This window comes from Coptis chinensis, chromosome 1, assembly GCF_015680905.1.
Source record: "Coptis chinensis isolate HL-2020 chromosome 1, ASM1568090v1, whole genome shotgun sequence".
Taxonomy (NCBI): Eukaryota; Viridiplantae; Streptophyta; class Magnoliopsida; order Ranunculales; family Ranunculaceae; genus Coptis; species Coptis chinensis.
Window position 1 is genome coordinate 79,797,906 of NC_141456.1, and position 15,147 is coordinate 79,813,052.

At 38.7% G+C, this 15,147-nt stretch overlaps 1 protein-coding gene across 2 annotated transcripts; it reads right to left on the reverse strand.

The window, feature by feature from the left end:
* Positions 1 to 1,112: 1,112 nt before the first annotated feature.
* Positions 1,113 to 13,619, reverse strand: LOC147525354 (Calcium-binding EF hand family protein). Of its 2 annotated transcripts, none has more exons than XM_086606669.1 (4): positions 13,270 to 13,619; positions 6,516 to 6,642; positions 6,333 to 6,405; positions 1,113 to 1,516 (listed from the first exon to the last, which is right to left on the reverse strand). In XM_086606669.1, exons 1-4 carry the CDS (start codon positions 13,307 to 13,309, stop codon positions 1,247 to 1,249), a joined length of 510 nt encoding a protein of 169 aa, XP_086462795.1. In that variant the 5' UTR covers positions 13,310 to 13,619; the 3' UTR covers positions 1,113 to 1,246. The 2 variants fall into 2 exon arrangements, with proteins under 2 accessions (XP_086462795.1, XP_086462803.1); XM_086606677.1 differs by having other exon boundaries at positions 13,255 to 13,456.
* Between the last annotated feature and the right edge of the window lie 1,528 nt (positions 13,620 to 15,147).

Here is a 15,147-nt window from a genome sequence, read left to right on the forward strand (position 1 = left end):
GTTGTAACGGTGTAGATTGCTAATGATACGTGTAAACTTGCCACAGGACAACCGCATAAGTTTGGTTCTTAATTTATGTGTTTATTTTATTAGGAGTACTCGTTTATTGGGGTTGGTTCTTGTTAGTTGAGTTGACCGTGACAATTTTGACAATGGCTGTTGCCTGTTATACCCTGTTTACAAGTATACTAAATTGATTTCAAACCATCATATATAATGATTTAAGGCATTGGTTAGGATACAGATTAGAAAGAAATTTTGGCACTTTCAAACCAACACAATGATGATTTAAACATTGTCATGGAAACAGATTTGAAAAGTAATTTTGGCACGAACGTGTTGATTTAGACATTCCAATAAGTGTTGTTTTCACACTTTATCGGATGTTTTAAGTAAAACATTAGGCAAAGAAGGTAAACCTGTCCTATTGGAGACATTTATACCATTTCCAATACACCGGTAAAAATTTTGGGTGATGATATTGGAAGTCTGGAAATCGAATTCCGCCAACATCAAAGAGTTACTGATCTCATTTAAAATAGACTTGCCAATCAAATAAAAAAACACTCACATCCACCTCCACAAATTCTACCGTCAAAGCATTTCCTTTTTTCCCTTTTAGTTGAGGTAAATACACCTGCATAAACGTTTCCTGTAAAACGCCAGGTGAAAGTTAGTTGGATACTTGGATGACATAAACCGAATAAGAGAACCACAAGAAAGATGTCAACTGAATATTGGAATGTGAATGTGATGCTGGGAATGCAGTGTCTGGGTCATCTGTGCGCTAACTCTGCAACGAAAGATATGTGAGTGGGTGGGTGTGTTGTGAAGTGACTGGTGACTATTGAGTCAACATTTTGGATGCCTTCAGAATTATTCCCTAGGTGACTTCCGATTCGGTTCTACCACCCAAAGTAAAGGCCCAACGCCCAAACCTGCCTTTTTTACAATTCCTCACTTCCTAAGATTGGCATGACATTTCAGTAGCAAGGTGATTTCACCCACCTATCATAAGTGCCCAAACTATAACAGATTCATCACTTGATGAGAAATTGGATGGGTAGGTCCACTAAGAGTGACGTGAATAGCCCATACATTTTCTTCATCGGTTATGTAGCAGAAAGAACAACATTTTTATAGCATCCAGCAGCATGAACAGTATATACAACAATCTACATTCTTTACAGAATAATTAAACGTTTATAGAACCCAAGACCGTTAAGATAATAATGAAAAAAAAGGTCTATTCGATATCCATGCCATCTCTCTGAAGAAACATAACAGCAAGAGTGACTAGGGATGCATAGACCGAATTGGGTAGCTTCTGCACAACCTTCCCGATGCCTGGGACGCCTTCAGTTGCTTTCTTTGTCATTAATGCCACGGTCGGTGCTGCAACTAGAGCAATGATCAAACCCTGGCTGACCACTGCTAATGTATCACCCGTCAACTTCTGCATGAATCCTTCAAATTCTTCATGATCAAGCTCCCCATCCAAGTTTATATCATATGTCTGCACGAAAACAATGAGCATCCATTTTCGTAAGAAACTGGACCAATCTGATCATCATCAAAGGCCTATTCCCTACAACATACAGTTAGATGCGTGGACCAAGTACAAGCATTTCTTCCTTCCAACTTCTATAAGAAAAAGTGTCTTGATAGATGGACAAAATATAGAAGGGTACACACACACACACACACTTGGCCTTTCACGGAAGAATCTTTATATATATCACGCACAAGGATTAGGAAAATAAACGTATAAGGATTAGGAACATTGTCACTGAAAACTATGACCTATGAAAAGCTCTAGAGAGGACCCAGAGAGAAGCAGTCTCCTGAGCCTATTTTGTTGCTTGTGCTCATGGAAAGAGCCATTAAGCTTAATGTCTCATTTTTTACAATCCGGTTTTGTGATTGCAGATTAAGATATGTCATGTCTGGTTCTAAAACCAGTTGAATCTTACATTTAGACACATTGGCAGGTACATCCTCGACTTATCATGTCAAAGAAAACTATAAGACAACAGTTTCATAAGTCGACATCAGTTCATAGTATCGAAAACTGCCATGAGCATGAAGGCACTTGCTTCATGCTCATGGCAGGATCCATTATGTTTAATTTCAAAATTTTGTCAGTTTTTCTTTGTGATGCCAAATTAAGTTGTGTGGTTTCAACACCAGTTAGATCTTACATTTACATACATTTCAGGTACAGACTCTTTTCATCATGTCAAAGAAAACTATGAGCGGACAATTTGAGAAGTCCACATTACCACATATTATCCTAGACCAAAGACTGCCAAGACAGATGAAAAAGCATGCCGCATTTGACCTTTAATATTCATGGTTGAAAGTGCATGTTTTTGTGCAAGAAGGCTCGTTTCAGGCTTTTGCAACTATCGAAATCACGAAATGTGATCTCTATAGTTTGGCGACCAATACGACACCTCTCGGATCCTGCTTCTGAAGCACAGTTGCAGATGTGGCAACATAGACAAATCTAGAATGATGGATGCAGACTCAACGACAGACAAATCTATAGGTAGAACACAACAGTGGAATAACACAATTATAATTCTATAGTTAGTCATAAATCATATGCTGTACAATTCAGGATGCGTGACCACATACAGAAAATAAAAGTTGTGCTCCTATCAGAGTCACACGTAGCCAACGGAGATGGCGACATGAATCTTGATAGTACTCTACAGTTAGACGTTGGACCAGGTACAAGCATTTATTCTTTCCAACTTTTATAAAGAAAAGAGTGATGATATGATCCAGGAGGATCTACAAACAGTTGGTGGGCAGAACAGTGGGTAACAAAAGTAGGCAGCACTAGTATGCAACAAAACTGGGCAGCACAAATGGGCAGCTAAGTAGGCAACACCATGGACCAAAATATCGCCGATATATCCGATATATCGCCGATATATATCGGTATTTTGGTACACCGACATCGATATTTCTAACATATATCCACCGAATATAGAATTCTTTTTTTCCCAATATATATCGGAATTTCCGATATGAAACTTTATATCGCCGATATAATCGATATTTCCAATATAATCGATATATATCGGTTGACTTTTTGACCATTTTAAAATATAAATCCGATATTTCCAATATATATCCGATATTTTCAATATTATATTTCCGATATTTCCGATATTTTAAATAGTTTGGACTGGTTACCAAAAAAATGGATATATCCGAAATATCCGATATATATCGGTTTTTGGGTACACCGATATATTCATCGATATCGATATTTTGGGCCTTGGGCAACACTAGTCGTCGGCCCAGGTATCCAACGGGGTCCACTTGCCATGTAGAACCCCTAGTTGAGTAGAGATAGGACTCTCACTCTATAAATAGGTTTTTGTAATCCTAAAAAAGGAGTTGAACAACAACAGAAGAAAAACCCAAGAATCTTAGACACAGAGGAATGAGAGTTAGAAACCCTAGAAGGAGGGATGAAAGCCACTCCATTAGAGAGTAGGCAGACTCTTATCCTCTAGTGGTACTCTTATTCATTTCTTGTAGGAGAGAAAGCACAGATCTTCCATCATCAAGTCAACCTCTTGTATCTCGACATATGATTTTGTGTACTGTTCTAGTTGAATAAACAAAAAGAAGCATTGTCTTCAAGAAAAGTATTTGTTGTTCTTCTCTATAAATCGTTAGCATATGTGTTTGTAATCTTGATCATGATAGATTGAATGAAGTACTCCTAAACATACAAGCATAAACATTAACTTAGACAGGGACACACGCTCGCAGACACGCACACGCATAAGCCACAGACAAGCATTAACTTGAAAGAACTTTCATATGTTTGATGCACATGAACTAAAATCATTGTTAATGAAAACTTCGGCCTATGAAAAGCTCTGGAGACAGTCCAGTGGTCCACAGACACGCATTCTATGCTGGCAGGAGCCATCATGCTTCACTTCTCATTTCGAAATGTGTGATTTTGAAACCAATTATATCTTACATTTAGACACATTTGCAACTCCAGACTGTATTAATCATATCAAACAAAAAAATAAACTTTATGACGAGTTGACGTTATAAACACCAAAGATTGTGGCAAAGATTTGTGACCAAAGATGAATAAACATGCAGAAATAGACCCTTAGTATTTATGGTGGAAAGTGCAAATGTTTTAAGGTATTCCATCTCCGTAAACTTATTTGTTAAAGATGGAAAAAAAATACAAAGTCGAACGTTTCTAGTTTCTATTGGCCAAGTCCAAGGAGCAAATTTTTCCTCATTGAAGGCATCTTTATATGTCAAAAGATTATTAATGTTCTCTCTCCTCTATGAGTTTTTTCCATAACATATAAACTATAAACATACACATTGCTGGAGTCAAAGTTTACTAGATTTCAAAACTACGAGATAAGCAGAAAGGGATACTTGAAACAACGAGATGAAATGAAACATTTTGGAACCTACGTCAGATTTAGTCAGTCACATTCTGATATACATTACCTAGCAACTCAAAAAGAAAAAGGAAAAGAAATTGACCGACGACATAACAACAACCTAATTCCTCACACAGTTGACGTGCAAGACACCTTGATAAGTAAGATCTACATCAGTATGTTCCCACCCATAGTTAAACTTTCCTCATTTCATTTTCTTTACAATTGAATGGTTCATGTATGCAGCATTTAATCATTCTTTTAGGGGAACTCCAGGTCTTAAGCCATTGAAAGCATTGTCCATCCAAAATACGTGGGAAATAAGTGCCCCCCCTCCCGCTTAATCTAACAAGTAGAGCCTTGCCTCAGTTCACTTTAGGACACCATATTTGATGCATATATGGAGGCACATCCAAGTTTTCTTCTCTTATACAACAAAAACAACAAACTTGATCTGCTATTTATGCCTTCTATACTTACCATGTCGCGAAAATAAAGAAAGAGAGGGGGGGGAGGGGGGCGATTTCCAGGAGAAAGTGTATCATACTTTTAGTTTATTGATGTCAAATTCACGCTAATCTAAGCAACATTATAGTTTGGATCATCTTAACTAGATTCTCAATTTCTCAAATACTGCATTTGATTCTAGCAGCAAGTGTTTTCCTTGCCATCCAAAATTTGTGTGTCAATCCTCAATTAAAGCTTACTGCTTCAAGATAAAAATTTGTCTATTCTAACCTAAATCATCATCTTTTTGGAAAATTCCTCTTTTTGGAGCCTTCAACAGGTACTATGGCCCTCCTAGAGAGCCATTTATAATCTTTCTAGCAGACTCCCAGAAGGCTTGTAAGTTGATCTCCATTGTTTCTCGCATAAGTAAGCATTAAGATATACATGAGTTGCAATTCAATTATATTAATCTAGGCACTTCGCCATTCTCATAATCCTCCATGTAGTTAGCTCATTGTGTAGCATGCAATCTTTTGTTCCCAATGATGTATTGATGTAGCTTTATGAAGCAGAGCAAACTTTGTTTTGGTGATCTGGTCTAGGATACTTCCCTTAGGCCTGATCTTCCCTGTGCCAATCATATAGATGACAAACTGCACCATGATACTTAAGAGGATTTGACAAAAAATGCTACAAGGCTGTCTATATGACCTAAAACAAAAGGTCTTCGTTCTACCGGTAAATCGAAGCAGGAGTTCGTGAGCAAGCAGGAGATCGATGAGAACGAGGCAGTTGCAGGTTGCTAACGGCTAAAAAACGTGAGTGCGAAAGAAAAATGGATGCAGCAGGTTGTTAGCGGAAGTAGCGCGTTAGTCCATACCTCTCTTTCCTTAAATGCGCCAAGGGATGCAATAACGTACCACTTGCCTAACATTGACTAAAAGCTGCAAAAGGAAGAGCTGCAAGCCGACCGAACTGACAGAGCTGACCTAGCTGCCAGAAAACCTTCAGATCTTGGGTTTTCTCTGTGCTATCTTTTTAGAGTTTTCTCTCTACTTTTGTATTTATGTATAGTTCCTAAAGTTGAGATAGGATTGTAGGAAAGGAAATGCTCTCCGCCGATCCTTATTGGGTAGGTATAGCTCACTTAAAGAAGACTATCTTTGGAGCTAAATATTACTTCATCCTGAGGGAAGTATTATTTAATTGACCATGGGGTTCTACCATTCCTTACCAAACTAATTCTATGCGAACGAGTCTCATGCCACAATCGCTGCCTACTGATTTACTATGTCATTTTCGATAAACAATGAAATAAAATTTCAAACGGAACTGTGTCTGTGTGTGTCTGCTTGCTTTCCTTGGTTAAATCTCTTGAATAAGTACTGTTATAAGTTTTCAATTACAAGATCAGGGCATAGAATCAATAGAGAATACCTCCATCATAGCTTTCACCTGCGCTTTAGTGGGTGGATCAAAGTGCGGGCCAGGCAAATGCTTATTAAGATCACTGCAGCAAAAACAGCCAAATGCTTGTTAACTTCGTTAAAATACAAAAAACAGGATGAAAAGAAACATATACAAGAAAACACACAATAGTCAATTTAGCAGTGGTCTTACTTGTACACAAGTAAAACTGCGATATACAGATCTTCAAATGTCAACTTGACCTTTCCTGTCTCATCCCTGAAACGATCAAACACCCTATCTGATATCTTTCTCAGTTGCCTCTGCTTCCAGTCCTTACCTGCAGAATTGATGAAATGAAAGTTTAACCACAGATAACAGCTTTGTGCCCATATTTTAAAAGTAAATAATACCTATTATAAAGGCCCAAAAGAAATACATAAACCCTTAATATGATTATTTCTCTTAAACTAACCACCGCCTTATTACTTTCTGATTAAAACCTGTCATTTTAAGATTTTGACCAAAAAAATCTGTCTTCTTTACCCTTGTCGAAGGATATATCGAAAAGGCCTTTCTCTATATCTCTCTCTGTTTTTTCACCAGTACAGTGAAATTGTTATATTATAAATAAGTTCAATCTACATTAGAAATAGTCGACGGAAATCAGAAAAAAAAATAAAAAAATGTTACGATTATCCCATGGAAGAATAAAAACAAAAAAAGAAAGAGAAGGAAGGAAACGAGGAATAAACAGGCTTAAATTGCAGAAGCATTGGCAGTAGAATAATTTTTCCCAAATCATCATCTTAAACGTATTACAACTGTGTTGTGCTTTTCTCTAATACCTTTTCTACCTCTGTGCATCCTTTCACTTTTTTTCAGTATTATATGAAGAGAAATGCAACTCAATAGAAAAGTACAACATAAAATAGAAAAACACCAACCTCGCACCATCAAGGTTAATTCCAAATGCAGTACATGGAGTCTGATAAAACAACAAAACTTTCCTACCATCTTTATTCTTTATAGTAATTACGTGCCTTCAGATTAGATGCTATAACAACCTCAACAAAAATTTTATAGTCTTCTTTCACTCTTTTAAACATCTACAACTTCCATGCTTTTTGCATTTAGGCATTATGGTTGCACCTTTCGGAATCGATTTTATCAATTTACTCGCCTTAACATATCACCCAAGTTAGATACTTAACTCATTGAGTTAGACCACTCCTTCAACTCGTTCTATTTATCGTAATCAGAAGATAACTGCATTGACACTATGCACTACTACTACTAGCGCGCAGCGGCTTGCTCTGATAGGGTCGCTTCACTTTTGTTGCATCACTCGCTGCCTCCCCACCCCTGCTTAGCGTTCCACTTCGGGTCCGTCCATAGCACTTCCATCTATCCCTCTAAAGATCGGCATCAGAATCAGCCTGCCCATTCAGCTCAGTCCAAATCCTCTTTGTCTTATTCATCCCTTATTCCATTCCATCATTGCAAACAAAAACCAACCAAGCTAGCCAAAAAACGCAGGGGAACCAGGAAGGGCTCTTATCGGAACCTTGTTCTATTTTTTCATCGAGATTGGTGTTCAGTCTGCCTGGTGGGTTACCACGTTGACCTTGACTTTGCGGAATAGCAGGGGGAAGTTTTGGGTATTGCTAGGGCCGTTCAGCTTGTTGCTGAATTTGAGGAGAGGGGTGCTGATAGAATTGTTGAGGGCGATAAGGCTGTTGGTTGAGGGGGTTAAGGCTGTTGATAGACCGGTTGTTGTACTCTATGATTTCCAAGGTTTAGCCAAGGCTTAGCTCAGGACCCCACTACGCACCATATTTGGTTTGGTATTGCTACCGCACATGACGGTGGGATACAAGGGAAAGCAAGCAGGGATATGAGGTTGGGCTCTTCCTGCTTGCTTCACACCAATCGGAATTTCTTGAATAAGCGGAAAGAACACCAGGAAGTTTTCACTTCACTTGCTCGGCGGACCAGACTTCCAATTTTGTAGATAAAAGGAGATCTGCTCTATTCTTTCTCTTTGAGAAGGTGATTGTAGAGTGGAGAAATAAAAGGGAAGACTTTGATTCAAAGAGTTAAAATAAACTTGACTACAACTGAATGACACCAAAATAGAGAACACTACTATTGCCCATACATCCACATTCCTAAAGAATATGACAGCCTCATCTAATCATACCAACCACTGACCCCTTCAACTCATCATCAACTAAACATTTATCCTGAATCAACTAGACACAGTATAAACTAATACGATACTCCTAGTCCCATTAAAACATGTTATGCATGTATCATAACATTCCTATGGTTGGAATCATTAAACAAAATCTTGTCTCAAACTGGTATTTCGGAGGTCTAACCACAAGATTCATATATATATCAAAATAAACTTTTCTATATGGCATATATAGCTAGAAAATCTTTAGAGAACGACTACTTGTCATGGATATTGTAGTAGCCATATTTATGACCAGTGACATCACATGTATAAGAGGCCTAAAGCATAACACTAGTATGAAATGGGAGTACAGGAACTTAACCCAAAAGGGATAAAGAGAGACAAATGGGTAACTTATGGACCATGAGATGAGAAAGAAAGATCAAGGGCTAGTAGAAGACAAAAGGAGGGGTATAAAGTCCATAAAGAAGTAGGGTTGAAGGGAGAGGAGTCCACACTTAGAGAAGTGAGGCAGCCAGAGAAGAGGAGTGAGAACTACGGCGCGGCTTGATCCCCCAACAAGGGGGTACATAGGCAACCCAAATGGGTTCAGCAGGTCAATTCAAATGACCTTTTTCCCATCTAAAACCAAAGAGAAAAACCAATATAGTTTCTCAATCATTCCGACACACAGGAGTTGATGATTATTCATAAAAGAGTGATATAGAAGGTTGATGGTATGAAGATGGGTTCATACAATGGCACCGTCTGTGGGGAACCTCACGCACGACCACGTGGTGAGTTTCTAGACATGGTAGATGGGGTGAGGAATGAGGTTGGCGCTAATGCTACTTGGGTCGACCAAATCCAGAGAAAGGTGACACTTTTCAAGGGTAATAGCATAAAAGAAATGTAAGTCGTCGGTGGTCAGAAAAAGGCACGGTAGTGGTGGCCGAGATCTGGTGTTGCAAAAAGAAAGCTACTTCAGTTAACAATCCAAGCAAGGCTATTCACGGGTTGATTTCATCCAGGTTCTGCTGGGAAATATAGTGGTAAATACTTCATTGGGTATTTAAGAGATTACACAATTTCTGAAGTTGAGAAAAATTGTAGAAGACTTGTTTCTGAGTTCTCAAAAGCTGGTCTTTTGTTAGAGAAAGGGATCATTGGAAAGACACCAATGCATTTTTCTCTACATACTAGCAGCAAAGGAAGTCTTTGCTGGTCGCCAAAAAGGAACGACGATATAGTTCGAAAAAAGAATGTTACTTCTCATTAGCTAAGTTCCTTCTTTTTTTCCATTACTTTCTAGTTCTTCATCGTATCACATAAGTTATTTAACAATTTTAGATTAGTTTTGATTAGAAAATCATTGCTTCTGGCCAAAGCAATTCACACAACTTTGGCTTTGTAGGTGCCTACAAAGTCTTACAGTAGGTATTTGATATACGAGGAATGGATGTCGGGAAGATTGTAAAAAGGTGAAGTCGTAGATAACAATGTTTGATGCCGACGAATAAGAGATAACATGGTTGACAGCGGAGGAGGGTGGTAATTGAGCTTCGTATCGAAGAAGTGAACGAGGAGTTTTAACAAGCTCCAAAGGTTTTTAACGTGACTACCAGAAAATGACGACGTAGGTGTTTGATGGATTGTGTGAAAGAGAGAGAGAACACTCTCAGCCACTCAGGCATCGGAAACAAACTTACTGTCAAGACCCCATCCGCGGCTAAGAACCACCAACTGACCTTCCAGTGCCTGCATATGGAGAACTCAATTTAATGTCCGCTTCCTCAATACAAAGGTGATCTTCGAAGTTTCACTGTAGGTGTTCAATAAATTGCGCAAAAGAGTGAAAACACTCGGAAGTCAGGAAGAAATCTACTGTCAAGAGTTCCGTGGCTACAACCCGCCAATTGGCCTTCCATTGCCGGCAAAGGAAAAACGTCATAATCTAATGTTCGCACCCCCAGTACAAGGGAATCTGGTTTCTCTTTTGAGACTAATACTTCTTCCGCTCTTGGGGTACGGTTGCGGTGCTTACGAGTTCAGTGCACGACAATGGTTTTGGAAGTCGGGTGTGATGATGGAGCAGGTAGTCTTTGAACCTTGAATATATTACTTTCACAATGTGAGTATAACTTGCTATCCTTGACAAGAGCATGAGTCATGAAATTTATTCTTAGAAATTTGCATGACAGGAAGGCATAAGCATTAGTTTATATATGGGCTTAAAAATGGTCTTTCGCATAAGACACCAAGATTGCCGGCTAGAGTTTGAGCGTGGAATTGAAGTAGATTATCTACCAGCATACTACTATAGTTTAAAGAGTTGATGAACCCCATTAAGTTGGTTCAAGTGCTTAATTGAGATGTGGTATGGTAGGTAAAATAATTATGCAAAGGTTTATCTAGAATGTTTATTTTAGCTTATTCGGGTGCTAGTGACTATCACACACTCATGCAAATTTAATGTCAGTACAATTGCTTACATTGTGTCTCATGAGCAAGTCACATGCAAACATGATATATCCTACTTCATATCACACACATACTTCCTCATCCTACTTGGTATCTACATTTAGTTGTGATTTACAGTTCACATTGATAGCATGGTATCTTTGCACTGAGTTACATACAGGTACATTATTATCTCTTAATGCCTTGAGAATTTGTCCGCACATATTTACTAGAGGATACATGTTCTACACCAAATCATGTGGAGAAAGAGTTCAAATCTAAGAGACATGTGGCCTGTAGGAGTAAAGGAATATCTAGATACATGTTATTTTGATAATTTTCCATACAACTCCTATTTATTGCAACTTTGTGAGAATATTATTGTGAACTTGGGATGTAACAGTACTTTTAACTAAATCATAAATGATACTGATAGTTTGGTTAATATTGTTGTAGAGCACCAAAAACCCCCAGTGGGAATTATGACGAGGGGAGTGGTCTTCATAGCATTAAACTCAAAGTGGAGGATTGAGGAGAGGTGTGTGGGACTTAGTTAAGACTAGATCAATGAGGAGGTACATACTTGGTAATCTGTAAAGTGTTGTAGCTATACTAATATCATAATGAGAAATCAAACATGAAATTGTTAGATGTGAGATTGGCCTACAATGTGAGAAATACGGTTTTGACCTATCAAGTGAGAATACGCGGGATAGGATCCTCGGTGCCTTGTGTACGAACAGCGCGTGTGGGGTAGGCAGAGCTGTCCCGGACGCTCGTGTACAAAGCCTTATGTGGGTAGGAGGAGCCATCTGCATACCCTTGTGTCCAAAGAATGTGAGGCAGGCAAAGCTGTCCCGGACCCTCTCGTCCAAAGCCTTGTGCGGGCGGGAGGAGCCATGTACGAACCCTCGTGTCCCAACAACGCGAGTGGGGTAGGCAGAACTGTCCCGGACCCTCGCGTCCAAAACCTTGTGCGGGTGGGAGGACCCATCCACGGACCCTCGTGTGAACAACGCGTGTGTGGCCGTGGACTGATTTTTCTTTCCAAAACAGAACGGAGGGGTTTGAGAAGAGATATGCTCTTGTGCGGATATGCCCTTCGCGGATATGCTCTTTTGCTTTCCGAATGAGAGCGGAGGGGATGAAACAAATACGTTGTTGGGTTTTATAAATGAGAATGGAGGGGAAGAGACCCTTCACAAAGATGTTAAGTTTTACAAATGAGAGCGGAGGGGTTTAAGAAACCCTTCGTAGACCCTCATGCCCAAATCACACTTGGGGGCAGACTGAGTTGCTACTGGATATGAGTGCGGGGGGTGAGCCCTCTGCGGACCCTCGTGTCCAAATCAAACTGGGGGCAAGCGGAGCTGTCCTTGAATATATTTCATGCTATTTGAATAGATGCAGGTGGGAGGAGCCATCCGTGGACCCTCGTGTCCAAAACAAACATGGGTTGGACACCTCCTTAAACTGTTACATGGGTTGGATGCTCCTTAAACTTGTATGGGCTAAAAAAATTCAAGGGATGAGCTGAGAAATTATCCATGTGAGCCAAAATGATATAAATGGAGATATATTCAAACTATTAGACACTTCGAGTTGGCACACCTCCATTAAAAACTGCTTTCAAAAGTTTTTATATAACAGAGCTAGTGTCAGAGGAATACACAAAAATATGATATCAAGTCATATGATACCGCGAAGGTTTAGAATTCAAGTACGAATACATGAGAGATCAAGTCCACCGTCTTTGTCGATGGACCCGAGAGGGAGCATCTATAGTAGCCATATTTATGATCAATGACATCACATGTATAAGAGGCTAAAACATAACACTAGTATGAAATAGGAGCATAGGAACTTAACCCAAAAGGGGTAAAGAGAGACAAGTGGGTAATTTATGGACCATGAGATGAGAAAGAAAGATCAAGGACTAGTAGAAGACCAAAGGAAGGGTATAAAGCCCATAAAGAAGTAGGGTTGAAGGGAGAGGAGTCCACACTTAGAGAAGAGAGGCAGCCAGAGAAGAGGAGGGACAGAAGGGAAGAGCAACCCAAATGGGTTCAGCCGGTCAATTCAAATGACCTCTTTCCATCTAAAACCAAAGAGAACAAACCAATATAGTTTTTAAATCATTCCGACACACAGGAGCTGATGACTATTCATAAAAGAGTGATGTAGAAGGTTGATGGTATGAAGATGGGTTCATACAGATACAAATAAACTAAAATATACAAACTAATATAGCGTGGATTATTCAAATGAAGAAAGAAAGAAAGAAATCAAAGAATCTAAGAAAAGACTTACAGTGAATCGACGTACCTTGGAATTTATCTTGAATAATTGCCAAGACTTGTCCCATATTTTGTTCACAGATGTACAGCAGAAAGTAGAGAGAGAGAAGGAGAGAGATTCGGATCGAAGAATAGCAGTTTGCTTCTACTTGTACGCGAAAAGCCAAGTGGGACAAGTACAAAGAAACAAGTGAGCTCTCAGGAGATACGGTGTCTTCACTGACACGTGTTCACTTTTTAAAAGTCAGGGATGATAATAATATCTCATATACAAACCAAACTGATGTTGACTTGCAATTTCTGAACCGTTGCAAAACCTGTTTTTCCATTTGAGTCCTTTCCATTTTTAATCATTAATAAAGACAATTCAACTTTGACGGGACTTTCTAAATTTTTAAAGGGTAATAGGGCAACTACCAAATAGGTTGCCCCACTTTTTGGAATTGGCACCCTTTCACCAATTCAAACGTACTGAAACTCCTCTATTAATCACATAAAAAAATACTTATGGCAAGAAGCTATCGCGAGATCGCACAATCTACGATATTGGATTGCCTCTCATATCCCACGGAAGGTGGTTGCCGTGGGTTATTTTTTCTTTTAAATTTTTTTTAATAGCCACCGTAAAAAAAGTTAGTTGTCGCGAGATGGTTGTGTTCACTAAAATAGAGTCTTTGTTTGTGTTAATTATCAAAACTCTTCTTCATTAATTTAATCATAAGTTTTTCTTATAGCATATGAAATATATTTGCCGCAATATAGCAAAATTATACTTCAATTGTACATTTTTTTGTCATGATTTTGGTGTTGTTCTTGGAGTGTATAAAGAATCTTTAAAGAATAAAATGATGTATCCATATGTCTTGTATGTTCAATACGCAAAATTTGAAGTGAAAATAAATAAAAAACACACAAAAAAAATATTCCGCGGCAACTCTCTGTCGTGGGATATGGGTTATTGCGGCAACCCGATGCCGTGGATTGTGTGATCTCGCGGCAACTGCCTACTGTGGGATATGAGATTTTGCGGCAACTAGATGTCGTAGAACTATTGGGCATGTGGGGTGTAAAAGAACATATAAGGAATAATCATTATTGTTTTACTTTTTGCCAAATGAGTGCCAATCCCATAAAGTGGGGTGCCAATACCGTGCCCCCTACCAAATTAGATTGGCACTCTCCAGTCCAACCCCAACAACGAAGTCCAAAGCAAGCCCAATACCCCCTCCCCACCTAAATCGCGCATGACCGAGAACAACCTTTCTAACCGGTACCATCTCTCTCGCGCACTCACCCACCAAAAAAACCTTCAAGATACAAAAACCAAAAACCAAAACCAAAAACCTTTTCTCACCATTTTAATTCGAGTTCCAGGGCAATTAAATCGCCACATTGTTGTTAAGAAAGTGAATCATTGTTCAAAACACTTGTCTGCTCTTTTGTGCAACCGCCATTGTTAAAAACACTCGTTTTCCCGTTTGTGCTCTCATCAAACACCAAATACTACAGGTTTGTTTTCTATTCTATTCATTTTAATTCATTTTATTCAATTTTATTTAGAATGTTTGTAGTGATTGTAGTGTTTGTAAGGAGTTAAGTGTTTCATTTTATTCAATTTCATTTAATTCATTTTATTCAATTTTATTTAGAATGTTTGTAGTGATTGTAGTGTTTGTAAGGAGTTGAGTGTTTGTAGTGATTGTAAGGTTTGACTGTTTGTGTTATTCAAGAATGTAGTAATTTTGTTGGTTAGTTTTAGAATCTTCGGTTACTTGATTTGTCGAGAAATAAGTTTTATGGAAGTATACCTGGTGCATTGTTCAAGCATTGTTTTAAGACTAGGCTCATTTGTATTAAACATATCAATTTATCTGGTTTGATACTATTATCTATTGGAAATTGTTTG